Below are 20,199 nucleotides of genomic sequence, written 5' to 3'. Positions count from 1 at the left end.
TGTATCTTAAGCAGTTTTCCTTTTAAGAATTTGAAACTTCATTTTGTGTTTTTTTTCTTGTGCTAATTCAGTGTCCTACGATTTTTCTGCGATAACAGAACTTAGGATTGCAATCCAAAACCCATTCTCTGGTCAACAATTCCAACAGGAAAAGAAAAAAAAAAAAAAAAAACTTGCAAGACTAATACTATAAAAATGCCCATAGAATCATCATTGTATATTCAAAGCATAGTCGCTGGAACTGAAGAAAAGAGATGACACTTCTAGCAACGATCTTGCGATTCTAGCCATGGTTAGACACTTTTAAAAGCCCCAGAAGAATCGAATACAATGAATAAAAAAAATCAACTCAATCGAACATCAGGAACTGAAGATACAAACCGACCATCACCAGAAAAAGTCTAAGGGTACCGACTTAATACCAAAAATAAGAAGGAAAAAAAGAAAGAAAAACACAACTCCAAATCACAAATTCCTAAACTATAGGTTATAATTGTGAATATTACCTTTTCTTTTATTTAACACAGGCATAAAGCTTTAAAAGAAAAACGGGCAAAAAGGAAAAAGTAGATATAACTAAATCATAAGGTCTTTGGAATTTTCAACATATTGCTAAACCAAGTATTTGACTGCCACAAAATAAGGAAGAAAATGAAAAAGCTAGAGAGTTTTTACTGTCAACAAGCCTTATCCAAGCACTGCTCATCACTGAACTGATGGATGGAAACAGTTGTACCCAGTTCACTCCATGCAACCAGTTACAAAATCCGGAAACTGCAACTGCAAGCAGCCAACAGAAAAAACAATCAGTAACCAAATAGATTTGCAGTAGCAGGTAGCAGCCCATCCATAGGATAGTCAATGCAGCTTGGTGCATGTGCGAAGAGCCTAGCTTAGCTATAATAAGCTAAACATTAAACATGGGTACATAGATCAATTCTATGTAGTTTACAAGTAAAGTTTGTAAGCAATCAAACCATTTTACTATAGAGAAAATCCTATCCTGCTCTTGGAGTACAGGCCCACTCTGCTCCAAATGATCAAAAATAGAAAAAGAATTTTTACATGCATTTGGATCCTGCTAGCTGACATAGTGGGACCTTGTTTAACTTTTTCCTTTCTTGGAGCACAAGTGGGACCTGAACTCCGGGAGTAGGATATAAATTTATCCACCTTGTGAATGGTTTTTGCAATATATTTGAGACACAATCCTAAAGAGTGTATTATGCAGGAAAATCATATTTGTTACCAAGGAGTGATTTAAAGAAGCCTATGCCCATCATTCCACATTTAGACACTTAAGTTTACATTCCCACTCCCAATCCACGTACAAGAGCAATCCACTCTCCAGATAGCCTCAAACCTCCCATCATACTGTGTGGCAGTGAACTCTTTTCCACCAACAGAGAGCCCTCTCTACAAATCCTTCTCAAATGTGAATCTAACAAGCTTTCTTTTTCATGATAAGTGTATCCTAACAATGCAGTTACTTTCTCCACTAATATTCTCCTCTAAGCTGTCTTCTACCATCACTATTTCCTCAGTATTCTCAACTTCTTTGGATCTACAATTTATGGAAGGACATTCAGGATTTTACAATGATAACCTTCTTATAACATATACCTCAAAATCTAATTTAATAACACCTATATGCAGTATAAATGACTAAAATTTAGAAAAGCCCATGGAAACACTATTTTCTCATACCATTATAAAACATTCTAGAAATCAGTCACATGCACTTTTTTGAGGTATTGCTCATAATTATAGCTCAAGCTAATAAAATGATAAATGAGAGACTATAGTCCTAAAGTAGCACATTAATAAAATCGTCTATGGACCAATTGGACAAAGAAATATGAAAATGAGAAAATGATAAACATACCCCAGGAGGCTCCTATCTTGCCATGTCCTAGGAGTCACTGTTAAATTGATTGGAGCACCTTGCCTCAAAACTATCACAGGTGTTGCACAACCTTGATTTGCCTGAGCCTCAGTAGCAAGCCTTTGCAGAAGATTAATACCAACCTGATATTCCACACTGCCAAATTTGATAATCTGATCTCCAAGTTGTAAACCATCCTCTGCTGTTGGTGATCCATCGGCTATTTCATCAACCACTGCGAAGGGTATGCTGACAATGGCGTCCAGATCCATGGAATTGGAAGCATCTTTCAGAAGAACATTGTGTGAAGATGCAGAAGCAACAACACCATCAACTGATGAGTTTTGATTGTTTGAAGCACTATTACCTTGCAAATAAGCAAGAATACTCGCTCATGATTTCACACAGAAATTTATTTCTTATCCAGATGTCACATAAATAGCAAATAAACAAAATATTTAGCATTTAATTTCGTTCAGAAAATCATCAGGATCACTACGTTGCATAAAAACTTTAAGTAACAATTATACAGAGACAAGACGAACATACTTCAATACCATTATCCTGTGGAACTCCACTATAACAGTGAAAGTGTTTATACTAAAGGAAAACATCAATTACTGTGAGAACTATAATAGGCAACAAGCATAATTGAATGTTACTAGCAAAATTGGTCACTGCTAAACCAAAATTCTGAATTAAAATGTTCTCTCATTCAAATGGAAAATATGGACTATGGACATTCTATTGTGTACCATCAATTTATAAACAGAGTATGAATATATCAGATCTGCAAGTAGGCAAACTTTTCGATTGGACAATAAGCCCAATTACACCCACAGCAAAATTCACAAATAATGGATAGAAATACCATTTTCAGATTCAAATAATTATTATCTCTTTAAATACCTGAATCTTTAACAGATGGAGATCTAGAAGCAAGCCTTGCTGAATGCAAAACTTGTATATTTTCATTTATTTTCTCAGTTATCTCCTTGTGGTCATTTCTCAGCACTGCAATTCAATACAAAAAATTAGTAGATGAATGAATAAATAAACACAATATTAAAAACATTGCTCTGCTACTCCTGACTCCTCAGTTCAAACACATTTATTCTTCTGTTAACATATCTCTCATATAACAAAATTTGTTACTTCTGCTAAATTATAATCCTAACTTATCAACTTGAAAACCATAACAAGAGCAACTAAAGAAAAAAATTACAAACATGATAAATTAAAAAAAAATGTATAAATTAAGAAATTATAAACACAGTACCAGCAAGACGTTGCCGTTCAGCTCTTATAGATGGAATGTCAATGTCTTGACGGGGAAATCCCTAAATAAAAACAAAATCAATTAAGATAATGAAAATTAGGGCATCAAAACTGTATTAAGCATTAATAGGATTTTTTTAATTTAAAAGAAAAAAAAACCTCAAAGTCGAGGAGATTGCCGGAGAGACCGGGACCGCCAGGCTGGCAAAGGTGATCGATGATAGTGTTCATTTCAGCTTCAACGGCGGTTCTTTTGTCCATTAGCTTCATTGTCTCTGATTTTAGATTTGCTGCTACCATTTTTTTTTCTGTGGGGTTTAGTTCCTGTGATGTGTTAGTGATTATCGGGGTTTAAGCTTGGAGGTGAAGATAATGGTGTCGTGTCATTAGAGGATTTGGTTCTGGATATTTGCAGAAATGTTATCTGCACGTGCAACACGCGTGAGGTCTCCACTATTGTCTGAATAAACTGTTTCAAAAATAAAAATATATTTTATAATATCTATAATTTATATAAAAATACAAATTAAGTTAATAAATTTTAACAATTTATTAATTAATATATTATTTTTGAATAATGGTATCATCATCCATTAGAAAAAGCTCGGAGGCATCCAGATACAAGCGAGATTATATTCAGGGAAGAATCCAAAAGCCACTGGGCACCAAATGAACCCAGTAGACAAACTAATAGCCATATACGGGATTTAAACTGTAGCCAAGAGAAAAAGCCTATCTTTCAAGAAGCTTCAGCATCCTTAAAGTTTATCTTTAACTGTTGAATCTGAGTTTCAGTTGGTTGATAAAAACAGAAAACCTAAATTCCATGAAAATAGAAAACGAAAAATCTGACATATGATATGATATAAGGATATGATATTTTTTTTTTAAATTAGAAAACAAAATAAATAACTATTTTAAATTTTTTATTGCATTATTATTATTATTATTATTATAATTCTCGTGAATGATACAAATGAAATACATTATCATTATAGTAATTATATTAATTATTATAGATAAAGAAAATAATATATGAAAGAGTGTATATATATTATATAAAATAATTAAAAATTAATGAGATAAAAAAATTATATAATAAAAAATTAAAAATTATCTATAAATATAAAGTAAAATTAATAGGAAAAAAAAATAGGAAAGAGGGTTATGAATCAATAATTAATAAATAATATTTCTCCCACTTTAAATTCATTAATATTATTAATATCCACACATTATATATTAATATAGACAAAAAAGGACTATGCATAATAGCTTGAGAGAATCCTCTCACATAAAATATTCCATCTTTTCCCTCCCTATTCCATCAGTATTCTAGTGAATAGAAATATTGCCTTCACAATGTATACACATAAAAACTGGCATGATGTCACTGCACAAGAGATTTAAGTAATAAACTAATAATATATTATTTATTTATTTATTTATTTGCTAATGAAATGTTAAATTATCAGAATAAACATCTGATAATTTAACCAGTTAATCTTAAAAAAAGGAATAAAATCTCCTATGTAATTCCTTCAATTTGTCTTTGCTCTCCCTTGTGTTGCTGCCTGCCTGCATCCATGAAATCTGAAAAAACAATACCAGAAACAATTATATTTTCTATCTTTTTATTATTTTTAGGTACATATTATTCTTTTTATAGTACAAATACTGATATAATTTTTTTTTATTTTTCTTATAATTTTTTAAAAATAATTTAACATATAACTAAAACAATAATTTAAAATTTTATATTTTTAATTAAAATTAAATCTTAATATGAGTTCCATAATGCACTGTGATAGAATTATATTTTGGTGATAATTGATATTAAGTACAAATATATTACATAGAAAAAAGAAAAGGTACTAAAAAATAGAACACCTTCTATTAATAAAATAAATATCTCTATTATTTAAGTATAAAAACATTAAATTATAATTTCTTGAAAGGCCTAGTTTTCAATATATTATATGAACTTTCAGCATTTCAACAGATTTATCTAATATTCTTTTTAAAAAAGATAAAAAAGAATCTAGTTGAAAGCCATTCTTGATTGAGTCCAATAACTCTCACCTTTTCTCTCTCTCTCTCTCTCTCTCTCTCTCTCTCTCTCTATTCTCACATAGATAACTTTCCTCTTTCTTTTCCTCTCGATGTATCAATCGCCCAATACATTTTTATAAAGTTTTTAAAGTAACGACGATCTGTAAAGTTATTGAGGCATCTAAAATAGTAACATCAACGACATATAGTGGTAAGTAGAATAAGACTTCTCTTTCACAAATAGTAAGAAAAATGACAAATTTGTTGGTAAATGACTCCCTTTTTTCTCTTTCTCTCTTGATTTATCAATTTTTTATTATTATATTAAAAAGTAATTATCGATTTATTAAAAATGAATTTACTGAGCTATGGCTAGAAGAAATAATTTGAATTTCTTTGTGACGAGAGTGGAGATTTTATGGAAGAGAATGTGACAGAGAAACAAGAGTGAAAGACACTAATTAGATTTTGTTTTATGAAATTATTCGATGCTTTTGATGAGTCAACAAAATTTTACTGACTCAGATTTTTATTTTATTTTAAGAAAGTAAGTCTACAACCATGTTAACCTTTTTTTCTATTTTTTTATAGGAGGATATTTTAGAAAAGAAATTAAAACTATGAATATTTCAGCAAAAAAATTAAGTGATCTCCAATAAGCTCCAAAGTCATGTTTCTTTTCTATTATAAGAAACATATGTAAAATTTAAGATTTCAAATGACTCATTTTTATAAAATGAGTTAATATCTACGTTTTCTTTCCTTAAATTTATTTTTAAGTGATTTTTAAATATAGTATATTATTTTTGTTATTTACTTTTAAAGTATTAACGATCTATAAAGTTATCAAGGATATTTGAGATAGTAACAACAACGACAAACAATGGCAAGTAAAAAATGATTTTTCTATCCTAGATGGTGGAAAAAATGACAAATTTATTAGTAAATGACGCCTCTTTCTCTATTTTTTCTTTCGATTTATCAATTTTTTTATTAACAAAGACTAATGAGGAGAAATTGTTTGAATTTCTTTGTGATGAAAGTGGAGATCTTATGGAGAAGAATATGGCAGAAGAACATCAGTAAAAGATACTGATTAGATTTAGTTTTTATAATGTGTTTTGATAAGTTAACAAAATTTTACTAACTCAATTTTCTTGTTATTTTAAGAAAGTAAGTTTACAAAAACATTAACATTTTTTCACCGTCTTTTTTTTTTTCTTATAAGAGTATTTTTGGAAAAAAAATTAAAATTATGAATATTTTATAAAAAAATCTAAAAGCATCTTCGATAAGCTTTTAAGTCATGTTTCTTCTCTATTACAAGAAACATATGTAAAAAATTAAACGTTTAAAAAACTCAGTAATACATATTTATTTTCTAAAATAATTTAAGAGTCATATATTTTTTTTTAAATTTAAGAAGAAAGAAATTAATTTTTATGTAGCTCTTAAATATTATATATATATTTTAAACCATCTCTTCTTATTTATTTTTTTCTTTACTTTATTAATAAAAATTAATTACAGAATAAAATGAAAAACATTATAAAAATATACATTTATGTTAAGATAAATTAAAATAAAAAATTTAATTACTTATAATAATAAATAAAAAAATCATATGAAAAAGCATTATTGAAGATGCATGGGCTAAAATTTATTAAAATGATGAAATTTGAGGCATTTGTTGGTAATTAAGCCTTCTTGAAAAGAGAGAAAATATCCCCAACAGAAGTTTTATTATTAATTTATTGGAACAAGACTTAATATGAAAGAAAGCATCTCTATGTGATTGTGCACACACCCCAAAGGGTAGAGATGCAATTACAGGCGGTAATATGCTATTATTGTTAGAGAATGATGTCAATGCTCAAACCATCACTTTACTATCTTACCCAAAAGAAACAAAAATTTAAATAGAAAAGAAAATAATAAAAGGGAAAAAGTTGCAATCCGTTTTGATAGTATATTATAAATAGATAGGGACGCCCACACCCAAAAATGGCCGCCAGAGTAGTATCCTTAGCTGCTTCGATTTCTTCATTTGCTGTTCCATTTTCTTCTACTTCTTCTTCGTTGTTTTTGACGAGGTTAAGGTCTCCTTCAGTTCTTAGATTTTCTTTTGCAGTTGCTCCTTTGTCTTATCGTAGTAGAGGAGGAGGAGGGGGGAAGCTCATGGCTCACTCTTTAGCTCGTGCCACTCTTGGCCTTACACAGCCTGCTAATGTTGATGTCCCAAAGGTCATTCCTTTTTTTTTTTTTTATGTTGTTCGAGATTCATGTGTTGGATTGCTGGATTCTTTGGTTTTAGATAAAACGGCTCTTTTTAATATTTTGGTTAAAGTCAATTGTAGATTGATTTTCTATTTGTGCATCTGTATGATATAGATTGATGGTTTATTGCCCCGCGTGATTAGCATTTTTTATAAATCAGTGAATTGTTAATTTTCTTTTGTTTTAGCTCTGATCTGGTTGGTTGTTTTTATGCTAAATAGCTAATAAACTTTTCCTTTTTTGTTTTGTTTTTGGTGTTGGGAAATTTCTCTCATCTGCTTTGGTTTGGGATTTGTGATATACACCTTTAGGAAAAGATCAATGTTTGCGTAGTTGGATTAGGTCTTTGGTAATTCTGTGTTAATTTATGTCCTGGTAGATTATTGCCACTAAAATCTGCAAATATTTGAATTTAGCTAGTGTAATTGTGTTTATTTCTAAATACTAAAAAGCGTATTATGTGTTTGCAACAATGATCGGCAGATCTCCTTTTCTGCAAAAGAGATTGATGTGGTAGAATGGAAAGGAGATATACTTGCAGTTGGTGTTACCGAGAAAGATATGACTAAGGATAAGAGCACAAAGTTTGACAACTCACTTTTAAAGAAGCTAGATACCCACTTGGGTGGTCTCTTAAGTGAAGCCTCTTCTGAGGAGGATTTCACAGGAAAAGCTGGTCAATCTATGGTTCTTAGGCTTCCAGGTCTTGGTTCTAAAAGGATTGGCTTGATTGGGCTTGGACAGTCTGCCTCAACCACCTTTGCTTTTCGCAATTTTGGTGAGACCATTGCTGCTACTGCAAAGGCTGCTCAAGCTAGTAATGTGGCTATAGTTCTTGCCTCAGCAGAAAGTATCTCAAATGAGTTAAAGCTTAATACTGCTTCAGCAATAGCATCCGGTACTTATTTTAGGATTTCATAGCATTTTAACTGCTATATACTGAATGTTTTTGCGAGCAGTCAAGAGTTATTTATTTGCAATGGTTTAAATTCTGTAGGTACAGTGCTGGGGACATATGAAGATGCTAGGTTTAAGTCAGAATCAAAGAAACCGGTGTTGAAATCTGTAGATATTCTTGGGTTTGGAACTGGACCTGATTTGGCAAAGAAGCTCAAATATGCTGAAGATGTCTCCTCTGCTGTAATTTTTGGAAAAGAGCTAGTGAATTCCCCAGCCAATGTACTCACACCTGGTTTGTATTATCTCAATCACTTTTATTTTTAATGCTCAAGTATGATTGCAATCTTGAAATCCTTAGCTTGGCTCAAAAGCTGATTTCATTTGTGATATGAAGTGATGCATTTTTATGTTTAACAGTGTGCACATTTTTTGTCTCAGCTGTACTGGCAGAAGAAGCTTCAAAGATTGCTTCCACATACAGCGATGTTCTTTCTGCTAATATCTTGAGTGCAGAGCAATGCAAGGAGTTGAAGATGGGTTCCTATTTGGGAGTTGCAGCAGCATCTGCAAATCCCCCTCACTTCATCCACTTGCATTATAAGCCTCCCGGTGGAACTGTTAAAGCCAAATTGGCTTTAGTTGGAAAAGGATTAACTTTTGACAGGTGATTAAATATATCAAACATTTGATGGATTAAGTAAACAGGAGATTGGGTGTCTGTAGCTTTCAGTCTCCAATACCTGATGCTGCCTGTTTAGGTTAAGTCTTGACTGTTACCTGTGGATGAGGATGCTTCTGACTTCTTGCTATTTGCATTCCTCATTGCTGTGTATTTCTTATGTTTTGGTATATTCTGTTGCTTATTCCAATGGCATTCCCTATGTCTCTCAGTGAATGAAAGTGGTGCTTCTAGATTTCATGGGTTTAATTGTTTTAGATAGAGGTCCTTATTAATTTATGTTTTATGTCTTCAGTGGTGGCTACAACATCAAGACAGGACCTGGTTGTTCAATTGAGCTCATGAAATTTGATATGGGAGGTTCAGCAGCTGTTCTAGGTGCAGCAAAAGCTATTGGTCAAGTTAAACCTCCTGGAGTAGAGGTCAGCTATTTATGTCTCTTCTTCTTTTCGCTAATTATTGCTAGTGACAGTGAGGACTTAGAGTTGAAAACGAGATGCCTATTTGAGGATGGGAATGATTATAAAATGAGATGAGAGACGCTATTAGGAAATAACTAATTATTTTCATTTTGAAGAAATACAAAATTGTTAACTTTGAAGTTTATTGCTAAGTTATTACTTGTATAGGCTATGTGTTCACTCCATCCCTCTCTTCTCAAGTAGGCCTAGATCTGATAGTGCCTCTATCTTCTTCTTTTGAAAAAAAAAACTTTCTTTTTTTTTAAGAAACAGGGATGTAGTCCTAAGCATTTGTGGAAATTTCATATTTCAGGTTCATTTCATTGTTGCGGCTTGTGAGAATATGATTAGTGGAACAGGTATGAGGCCTGGAGACATAGTGACAGCCTCAAATGGAAAGACTATTGAGGTTTGTCTCTTTACTCTGCCCAAAACAAAATCATTAGATCAACTTATGGAATGTGTCAACTTTTTTATTGAACTGTCATGTTTTATACAAACCAAAAATGCACTATTTCAATATTTTCTTTCCCATTAAAATGTAATGTGGCATACTCATTGTTGAGTGGAGCTGGAAACTTATGTGTTTTTGAAGGGTTAGTTTCAACTAGGTGAGTCCAAATCCCATAAACTAGGTATTACGTCACTGTTTACAATAAACTTAATCTGGCTGTCATGCTGTTCTTCTAATGAACCTTGCCATTCTTTTCTTGTAATTGATCATGATCAGCAATGATGCAAATAGCTGCAATCTTTTTGAATCTTTAGGAAGGTTCATATACCCTTTTGTTTGTTGACAGATTTTTCTTATCTGTTAATTACAATGGTGGAACAAACATTCGAGTTCTAATTTTCTGGTTCTTCTAAGATGAGTCTTTGTTAGGTGATTACTTTTGTTGTCTATTGGTTACTCAACTTACTCTGATGTTTTTTTCACTTGCTGTTATGAATGCTCATAAAAAACTAAGATCCTTTCTATAATTTTGCTACGAAGCTATTTTGAATGCTTGACTTGTAAAATTTGAAGCGACTTTACCAAATTGCACTTATGTAATTTGATAATTTTTTGTCCTTCATGCATCTGTAGAATTTGAGGAAATTGTGAAGTTATACAGCAATGATTATATTGTAATAGTAACACATTGTTGAATTATTCTGTTGCAGGTTAATAATACTGATGCGGAAGGCAGGCTTACTCTTGCAGATGCTTTAGTTTATGCTTGTAACCAGGGTGTAGATAAGGTACTGCCAAAACCTAGGTTTTCCTTAATAGTTGCAAGGAAAGTTACAGGTGCTATTTGTTGTTTCTAGTCATTATTAATATTAGACAGAAGCTTATTACAGGTGTCTTCTGAAAATCATGTTTATATCTTATATGGCCATGTGAATGCATTATATAATTTATCGGATGCAAGATTACGTGTCTCTCTCTTTTTTTTTTTTTTTTTTTTTTTTCTTTTTCAAATTTACTTGGCTTGTTAAGATTGTCCTATGCTTGATATTTGATCAGTGAATGGTAGTTATATGCCATAATAAGATTATAATCCAGTAGGGTCAACATGACAAGATGCAGTATGCTGCTTTCTAAATGTAAATTGATTGTCTTGTTTTTACTCTGAAGAATTGCACCTTATATTGTTCATTTTTGTTTAGTTTGAATATGGGATTTGCAATAACACCAGTATTTTGCAGATAGTTGACCTGGCAACATTGACTGGTGCCTGTGTAGTTGCTCTTGGTCCTTCAATTGCCGGTACGTATGGATTTTCATGATCATGATGAAAGGTTGGATAGCAATGGGAACCAAGCTTTTAAGAATTAATTTCTTCTTTTATTCTTTTCATTATATGTGTGGAGTGGCGGTCGGTGGGTGGGATGGGATTGTATTTAATATTAAGAGGGCAAAAATGAAGTATGTTCTATGTTCTTGTGAAAAATACGGTCCTGCACTGGTGGGCTGTGGGCATTAAAGTTCTTAAATGGTGTTCAAGAACATTTAAAAATTATATTTGCAACAAGCATGTTATGGCCATTATAAGGTGTACTACCATGGCATTTCTATAATTCATAGAATTGTAAAATTGTACAGAGATTGATTATTTAATTTCGCATTACTAATGAAAAGGAGACTATCTCTATTCCAGGTGTCTTCACCCCCAGTGATGACTTGGCTAATTCTAGAATTCATAGAATTGTAAATTTGTACAGAGATTGATTATTTAATTTCACAATACTAATGAAGAGGAGACTATCTCTATTCCAGGTGTCTTCACCCCCAGTGATGACTTGGCTAATGAGGTTTTCACAGCAGCAGAGGCCAGTGGAGAGAAACTATGGAGGATGCCATTAGAGGAAAGCTACTGGGAGAACATGAAGTCAGGAGTGGCTGATATGGTTAACACTGGTGGTCGTCAAGGGGGTGCTATTACTGCAGCTCTCTTCTTGAAACAGGTACTGTATTATATCAATCTACTATCTATAATTCTAGCACCTTTCTCATACATTCTCTTTATAGGCTTCTTGCATAGACTTATATCATAGTTTCTGGTGTGTGCGTGTTCCAAGTAGTGGAGTTTGCCTATGGATTATGAACTTGTCCATGTGAAAGTGTCGTATAGAAGCACTTCAGTGTTCAAGAGTCGTAGTTAAGCATGTGTTACCAGGGACTCCATATTATTGGAGTTATGAGGGAAACCTCCATTTTTCATTAGTGACTGAGGCAAAGGTTGGGTTTGAGAATTTCACTATTATGAATTATAGAAAATGTGAAATTCTTGGTACTTTATTTATCCCAGAGCCACTCTGTAACTATAGAAAGGCTGCAGAACTTTACTTACCAACTACTGATGAGTTCCAGATGAGAATTTGGATTATCTTTTTGGATTAGTTTGCTGCAAGATCCTGAAGTTTTACCTGTAATTTTGCAGTTCATTAATGAGAAGGTTCAATGGATGCACATAGACATGGCCGGCCCTGTGTGGAATGAGAAGAAGCGCACTGCAACTGGATTTGGTATTTCAACTCTTGTAGAGTGGATCTTGCATAACTCTTCTTAAACACAGAGATTATGCCAGCAGAGTGAATAGGGGCAATGAGGAGACCTTGTGGGATGTTTTGGTGCTGTGTGATGAGTTTTACGAATAAAAGAAAAATGTGGGAGGGATGACTGATGTTTTGAGGTACAGTTGGACCTTGAAAGTTTCAAAGTCTTTGAGCCTGTAAATTACTTTCTTTTCCATCTGGTTTGCATGGGTAAGATAAAATGCTCTTTTTGGGCTGCCAAGAAAAAGAGTCTCCTCTACAGGTGGAAATCTACATTCACTTGGAATCTATCCCTGAAACTAATAGGTGGGTGGGTTCAACAGTATTGTGATAACTGGGCACCGAGTTCAACAGTTCATCAATAGATGCTTATTATCACACTGAGCTTTCTATTATTCCTCCAGATAGGCTGCTCATTGTTGGGAATTTCAAAATGTTCCCGCCACCTTCTAGTGCAGTATTCTTGGGCTTACAGGTGTGCTTTTAAAGACCATCTGTGAAGTCGATGTTAAAGAACACCCTTCCACGGCCACGCAGGATCGAACTCTAAATCTTAAAATCTGTGTTCCATTCAAAAGTTTTAAGTTTTAAAATCTTAAACGAATGATACCTTCTGATTGGTTCTAGAAATGAAGAATCTCCCTACAGGAGTCGTTTCCACTTAAACTTCATCACTTGAACATTTGGAACTGACCCTGCAACAGTCCTTAAGTAAGGATCAACCGATAAGCGTAGTCTTATCAAGAGGAGGATCAGCCGGGAGCCACCGCAGCATCCTCCTCCCACACTAAATTGAAAATGAAAGTTTCTCTATGAAAGAAAGCCGATTGGACCGCACGTTCTAAGATTTCACAAACCCAGGTGTGCATCGATGTCATTATACGTGCAAACTTTTTTTGACTCTGCATTTGTGAAGGTAAAAAATCTGCAACTAATGAAGAAAAAGGAAAAGATCCACAGCCACCTTAATATTTAGCTGTTTATATTTTAACTAAATGCACCTTAATGGTCGACAAATGTCAATATTAAAAGGAAAAGTGAAAAAAGCATTGGTACTTTACCATGTAGTACTTTACTATGTAATAATTTTTAGTATGTAATTTCTAGATAAAAAAGTATAAGGTGATAATTTATTAGGAAAATATATGTATGTTATTATTAAAACTTTTGATTTATAAAAATTAAATTATTTTTATTTCGATTAATTACCACTATCGTAGTAATGTATATCTGAATAGTTTCTAACATTGTTATTTAGTCGTTAAGGTTATATCTATCTAATTGAAATAATGATTTTCTTATCACGATTTAAAGATTGAATAATTTAAAAGTCGCTTCCATAATTATTTTCAAACTCGATCAATATAATAAAAATGACTAATTAAAACAAAGATGAATAAATTACAAATTAAAAGTTTTAATGATAAAATATCTAACTTTACTAATATATTATCACAACATGCTTTTTAAAAGAAACGCATTAAAAATTGTCATAAAGTGAAACATTATATTCTAAAATCAAAAAGTTGGGTCATTTACAAATTTGAAAGATAAAAAGTAATATTTGAAAACATCGGAACTAAAGTATTTAATAGGTTTCCCCTTGTGGACTTAGTTGTAATTTTCCATAAAACTTGCACCTCTAAGTTCCAAGTTGACAAGAATGGAATATTTACCCAAAACTTATTATTGTTAGCTGAGTTCTGTTGTTTCTTGAAATATTTCATCTGATCGAATAATAGTGATAAATCATGTGTTTTGAGAAAAGGAAAAGAAGAAAAGAAGCAGAGTGAGTGATTTAGTGTGCGTGGAAAACAATGAGTGTTTCTTTGACTGTTATGACCTTTAATCTTTATGATGATCAGCCTCAAGATAGCCCAAATTCCTGGGAAACGAGAAGAGATTTGTGTATAAGTGTTATCACCAGTTACTCCCCTATGATTCTTTGTACTCAACAAGGTATGTTTCCCACTCACTCCTCTGCAAATTGTTGATCTGGGTCCTTCTTTATTTGTGTTTTGAATATGGGTTCTTGTTGTTTATATGTGTTCTAGAAGTTGGTTGTTTCTGGATACTTGTGTTTACTTCACTCAATTGATCTGAGTGTACTTAACTAATTAAATGGGTATATGAGTAGTTCCTGTAGTTGTTTCTTGCTTATCATTTTAAATATTTTGTTTTGTTGATGTTTTCAGGTGTAAAATCACAGCTAGATTATCTTCAGCAGGGCTTGCCAGGTAACTTTTTCTGGTAATTCATCATTTGAATCATTAAGCACTAATAATTGAAAAGTTGATGACTGCATTTTCTTAGTAGTCAATCTAAGTCAAGAATGATCTCATTAGCTTGTTCTGTGTTGTGTATTCAACCATGGAATGGATGTTGATGAAATGAGCTTACGGTGAAAATCAGTTGTTCAGTACAGACATTAGTTTGAGGATGCAATTACAATTTCATTTAAGTTTGTAACTGCTATTAGCTATTAGAATGATTATATACAATTACCGACAACAATAAGGACTCGTTCTTTTTCTTTGGTAATCAAATGCATTTTAGTTGTGATTAGAACCTGGGACCATTACACGTATAAAATTTTTTAGGAGTGAGCTTCAGTCCTGAAAGCATCCTATGCAAAAAAGCTGAAGGATGAGATTTGCCCTCTTTTGACCATGCCAATTAACCCGACAGAATACATATATGAGGGTAAAGCACACACTCAAGAGCATTGGAGTGTCTTTCATATGCATTAAGAATCACATAGGTGAATGCCCTTGAGCTTTGGAGCTTATTCGTCATTTATTTTCTTTGTAAATAAGGCTAAACTTCCATATATATATATATATATATATATATATATATATATATATATTGATAGCTGCATATCTGGATGCCCTTGTATTTTTTAGCTTATACATTTGTCTCGTTACTTGGATTGTATCTTAGGCAGGTTTAACCATGTAATTATATCATTTAAAGCGTGAAATGGATCTTTATTGGAATTTAGATTCTGTGACAGCGACTGAGGCATGGGCTTTAGTGGGTATTTGTCACTTTGTCTGTGCAGCAGGATAGATGTGTAAAACAAACTAAACTCGGAAGGTATACAAATCTTATGGGTTTGGATCTTTCCTTAAATAGAATAAAGTACAGAGTTATAATGTTTGTAAACTAAACTTTGAATGACTAAATCATAATATCAAAAGGAAATCTAAAAAGATAGATCTGCATCAAGACAAGTGTATTATATAATAAGCAGGCACTTGACTGCAAGGTGACAGCCTATCAGTGTTATCTTGGGATTCCATTGGGAGGTATTAGGTCCAAATCCTATTGGATGGGATGGGAGTGCTTTTTCTTGTGGTATTCAATGGACCCAGAAAAGAATATATGGCACGTTGTCAATAGTATTTCCTATAACACCTAAAGTTTGACTTTGATGACCATTTAGTTCTTGATACAATTACCATCTACCCATTAGAATATATTTTTTGACTCTATCAATCATAAAATGATTTGTGCACTTATGCTTTTGTACCGTGTTTGTTTGCAATGTCAAAGGCACTCTCTTAATCTCATGAACCTAGAAACTGAGCATTTCTCATGTTTTCAGGTTATGATCAATTTGGAATATCAAGGAAGGGATCTCAAGACACTTCAGATGAGCACTGCACCATTTTCTATGAGAAGGAGAAGGTAAGACATTGGCTCATTTCTAATAACATTCACATTTTATTTCATTTATAATAACTGGCGCGATTTACCTTTCTTTGTGTGTTTTCTCTTTTCCAATGAAGGTAGAGCTGCTAGAAGGTGGGACATTTTGGTTATCAGACGCACCTTCTGTTCCAGGTAGCATGTCATGGGGTGCTGCAGTTCCATGTATTGCAACATGGGCGATATCCTTCTGTATTCAACTACTTTTCCAAATTTTACATCATTTATTTGCTGCATCATCTACCCATCTATTTTGTTTATGTGGATTGCTCAATGACGTGTTTCTTTGACATGATGTCCACACATTCCAATTGAAAGGAGTTGAGCCGCCAGGCTTTTCATTTCAGATAGTAAATACAAATATGGATGAATTTAGTCCTCGTGCCCGTAGACGAAGTGCTTTACTCACTTGGCAACACATTGCATCCTTACCTCCAAGCTTGCCAGTTGTGTACTGTGGAGGATTTAACACACAGAAGGAATCAACTACAGGACGTTTTCTTCTCGGGAGATCGAGGTATCTTTTGTACATTAAAAATAATTTTATTTTATTTTAATGTTATTGTTTCTTGAGATCAAGGCATCTTTGGTGCATTGGCATCCAGATATTTAATGTTGTATCTTTTCTCTTGTCATGCCTTATTGGACATCATCCATCTATTAAGGACCCCGTATACATGTCTCAAATTTGCAGATTTTTCTCATAAACATTTCCATTTGCATTATGATAGCTGAATGGAAGAGATAATTCTTAGCTTTCCCATGGAAAAGATAATTCATGGTTTTTCTTGGAGTGACAACAATTTGTCTTATGACTCCATTTTCCTTCTCCTGTTTATAGTGGCTTTGATCTTATTTTTTATTTTCAATTTTTGGTGGTTATCTCTTTCTCTCCACTTAATGCTCTCTGTTTGTTATGTTAACTGCATCCCCATTATACTGCTGCATTTCTGATGATAATGATCAACCACCTATTTACCTTATAGCAGCGAATAATTGTTGTATTATGATGTTAAATGTAAGAATACGTTTCCTTTAAGAATACGTTTCCTTCTCCATAGGAATCCAGAAAGGAAAATAAATACTTTTCTTTATTTACAGTATTGAAAGAATTTTGAAAACAAGTGCTCCAGAAATAAAGAAAGTCGTTCTTATTTATCTTTTGACCCCTGAAATGTAGATTTACAGCTGCTCCATTTCATTTTCCAGAAATCTCTGCATTATTGCCCAATCTTTCTGAATTTCAATTCTAAATGCATTAGTATGCTTATCCTTAATTTATATGCTGCCTCTCTGAATCTCAGTGCAAGAGGACTTCATGTATTCAAGTTTTGTATTTCTTAGTTATGAGACCAACTAACTGCCGCTCGGTTTTTGCTTCAGAGAACATGGTGCAGTGGGAGATATGCGAGATGTGTGGCCCAATGCTCGAGTTAGGAAAAATGGTTCCCTTATTCGCACTTATCATGGTTTCAAAGGTACCATCTTGCAGTGTTCTGGATAGCTAGGTCTGTTAGCATGATGTAACTATCCTCACTCTTCGATCTGGTGCTGTCAGGTGACAAGCAAGGAGCTCTTGAATTCCTCAAGTTGATACTGAGAGCACTCTGCCTCTGCTGGGACCGCCAAACTCAGGATCTACATGTGGATTGGATTCTTTTTAGAGGTAGATCTCTGATTCCTTCCTTGTGTGAAGTGGTGAATGACAATATCGACGGGTACTATCCTTCCTCGCATTATCCAATATTTGCTGAGTTTGTGCTTCCTCGTTCTGTGAGACCACTTGAACCACCTCCTACGCAAGAAGATAACTGAATTTGCCAATTGATTTGAAGTCCTCTCACATTTTCTTCCTTGATGTTCTCTATCATTCCAAAAGCTTCATTATTCATTTGATTGTTATGAGCATTTAGGCAGCTGTTTTGAGCATAATATTTGGTCTGGTTACACAACGGTCTTCAAGTGGATGTATTCTTCTTTTTTTCTGCTTGTATCTAAAGCTCCATCACTTCCCTTCAAGAAATATGCTGGGGGAAGGCAAAGTCTCCATGAAGTTTTACTGCGTGAGCATACTTTATGAATGCTCTTCCAAATTAAGTTAGTGCTTTTCCCTTCATGAGCATTTCATGGAGGAGTAAACAAGTTTTTCAAGATTACCAAATTCTGAGATGCATCAAATCTCAATGTCAGATCATTTTTTCTCATGTATCTCATTAGTCTTGGTGCGAGTATGATATAAATTTTATTAGCAAAATAAATGATGAATTAAGCAAACCCTTGTGAATTGACCTTTAGAGCACCTGTCAATTTGGTAGGTATGGTTGCTGAATTTAAAGTTTATTCGATTTTAGTTATAAAATTTTAATTTATTGGCACGTGGCGTTTCTATCTCTAATTATGTGTGTTAAATTTTCATTTATAAAATAAATAAATTGAAATACGATTAAAGTTGCGCAGCTGAAATGAAATAAATTAAAATTTTATAATTAAAAAAAACTCGTTTGATGAAGCATCCGGAAGTAAATAATATTTTAATAGACTGATCAACCAAGATTTTCAATTGCAGATGCAGTAAGATTTTGAAAAGAGCACATCATCACATCACATGGGTTAGGAATTGACTAGCTTTGTTGTGGTTCCTAAATAAACTATATTATGCTTTTGACTCCTAACTGCATGATGATGGTTTTTATTTATTTATTATTTCATAAGAAATTCCAGCTCAAAGTTGGCTCTTGCATTTGCCTTGAAATAGCAGTAACCCCTTTCCTAAGCAACCGATCAGCTACCTTTATTTTATTTTATTTTTGTTTTGGAATACCTAGAGAAATAAAATTCAGTATGATAATTATTTATTCTTAAACATAGAGTAGTTTAAAGACATTAAATTTAATAGGTTGGTCCATAATATTATTATTTATTTATTGTAACTTTGTAGTTTATGATTTTAGATCTGGCCCGGTCCTCAATCTGGTTAGTCAGAGATTAAATCGAGACCATAAATTAATTTTATATTAAATTTTGTATAAATATTATGTAAGATATAATAAAATTAGTAGATGTAAATAATTCAACAAAATCTTACTTGGCAAGTGAGACTAGGAAATTAAATTTTGAGCAATTTCATTTATTTTACTTACAATCTAAAATTATAAAAATAGTGCTCCTAAACTTTTCTTTTTTTAAATATAAATATTCTACTAATAAAAATTAATAAATACATATAAATATAAAAGATAAAAATAAATATCAAAGAAATACAATATCAATAATGTTGACGGAGCAGTATATTGTAATTCTATAAAAAAAATGCTCCATTTAGTGACATTAAACCACATATCGATTTTATAAATATTTTTTTACTGATTGTTTGAATGTCAGATTTTTTTTTTTTTCTTCATCATTCTCGTAGAGGGAGAACTTAACACCCATATATCATTTTGAATAAGGTTTCGGTTCCTTTTCCTCCGTTTGTAACTAAAAAAATTTATGAAGATAGAATAATTGATATACATTAGCTAATTTACTCTTGATATATAGAATTCAAATTTATATTTAATTTTATAATTTTTTTATTAATTTATTATTTTAATGTTATATTAATAAATAAATTAATTTTGTAATTAAATAATAATTCTAATTCTAAAAAATAAGATCTTAAATTATATTTTTACTGTTATATTCAATAAAAAATTATTTTCTAATCATATAATAAGATTTTTAATTCTAAAAAATAATAATATTAATTATATTGATATATTAATTTATATAATATTAAATTAATTAATAGATAATTTTTAATATAATTTTTATATTATTGCATTAAAAAATTAAAGATATTTAAAAATAGTTAGTTAGTTTGCTATTATTTTTTAAAATTTTATCAATTAATATTAAATATAAATTTTTTT

General features: G+C 32.1%; 3 protein-coding genes across 7 annotated transcripts; 2 read left to right on the top strand and 1 right to left on the bottom strand.

Moving 5' to 3' along the window:
* Positions 1–551: 551 nt before the first annotated feature.
* LOC8264816 (26S proteasome non-ATPase regulatory subunit 9) lies at positions 552–3,614 on the bottom strand. 2 transcript variants are annotated; one of them, XM_048372401.1, is made up of 5 exons: positions 3,323–3,614; positions 3,165–3,225; positions 2,795–2,899; positions 1,886–2,171; positions 552–780 (listed from the first exon to the last, which is right to left on the bottom strand). In XM_048372401.1, exons 1-5 carry the CDS (start codon positions 3,461–3,463, stop codon positions 759–761), a joined length of 615 nt encoding a protein of 204 aa, XP_048228358.1. In that variant the 5' UTR covers positions 3,464–3,614; the 3' UTR covers positions 552–758. The 2 variants fall into 2 exon arrangements, with proteins under 2 accessions (XP_048228358.1, XP_015580997.1); XM_015725511.3 differs by having other exon boundaries at positions 1,886–2,252; positions 3,323–3,608.
* A 3,579-nt stretch (positions 3,615–7,193) lies between these two features.
* Positions 7,194–12,952, top strand: LOC8264817 (leucine aminopeptidase 1). 2 transcript variants are annotated; one of them, XM_002529334.4, is made up of 10 exons: positions 7,201–7,459; positions 7,976–8,390; positions 8,490–8,684; positions 8,831–9,056; positions 9,367–9,493; positions 9,846–9,941; positions 10,697–10,774; positions 11,225–11,285; positions 11,796–11,983; positions 12,460–12,952. In XM_002529334.4, exons 1-10 carry the CDS (start codon positions 7,220–7,222, stop codon positions 12,586–12,588), a joined length of 1,755 nt encoding a protein of 584 aa, XP_002529380.2. In that variant the 5' UTR covers positions 7,201–7,219; the 3' UTR covers positions 12,589–12,952. The 2 variants fall into 2 exon arrangements, with proteins under 2 accessions (XP_015581002.2, XP_002529380.2); XM_015725516.3 differs by lacking the exon at positions 12,460–12,952 and having other exon boundaries at positions 7,194–7,459; positions 11,677–11,863.
* Positions 12,953–14,167: 1,215 nt separating this feature from the next.
* LOC8264818 lies at positions 14,168–18,496 on the top strand. 3 transcript variants are annotated; one of them, XM_048371927.1, is made up of 7 exons: positions 14,168–14,533; positions 14,770–14,811; positions 16,185–16,267; positions 16,369–16,423; positions 16,622–16,805; positions 17,672–17,766; positions 17,847–18,496. In XM_048371927.1, the coding sequence occupies exons 1-7, from the start codon at positions 14,392–14,394 to the stop codon at positions 18,101–18,103; spliced, it is 858 nt and encodes a 285-aa protein (XP_048227884.1). In that variant the 5' UTR covers positions 14,168–14,391; the 3' UTR covers positions 18,104–18,496. The 3 variants fall into 3 exon arrangements, with proteins under 3 accessions (XP_048227884.1, XP_048227883.1, XP_048227882.1); XM_048371926.1 differs by having other exon boundaries at positions 16,607–16,805; XM_048371925.1 differs by having other exon boundaries at positions 14,175–14,533; positions 16,369–16,470; positions 16,591–16,805.
* Positions 18,497–20,199: the final 1,703 nt, after the last annotated feature.

This window comes from Ricinus communis, chromosome 3 (genome assembly GCF_019578655.1).
Source record: "Ricinus communis isolate WT05 ecotype wild-type chromosome 3, ASM1957865v1, whole genome shotgun sequence".
In the NCBI taxonomy this organism is placed as follows: domain Eukaryota; kingdom Viridiplantae; phylum Streptophyta; class Magnoliopsida; order Malpighiales; family Euphorbiaceae; genus Ricinus; species Ricinus communis.
This window is presented reverse-complemented; position numbering and strand designations above follow the sequence as displayed.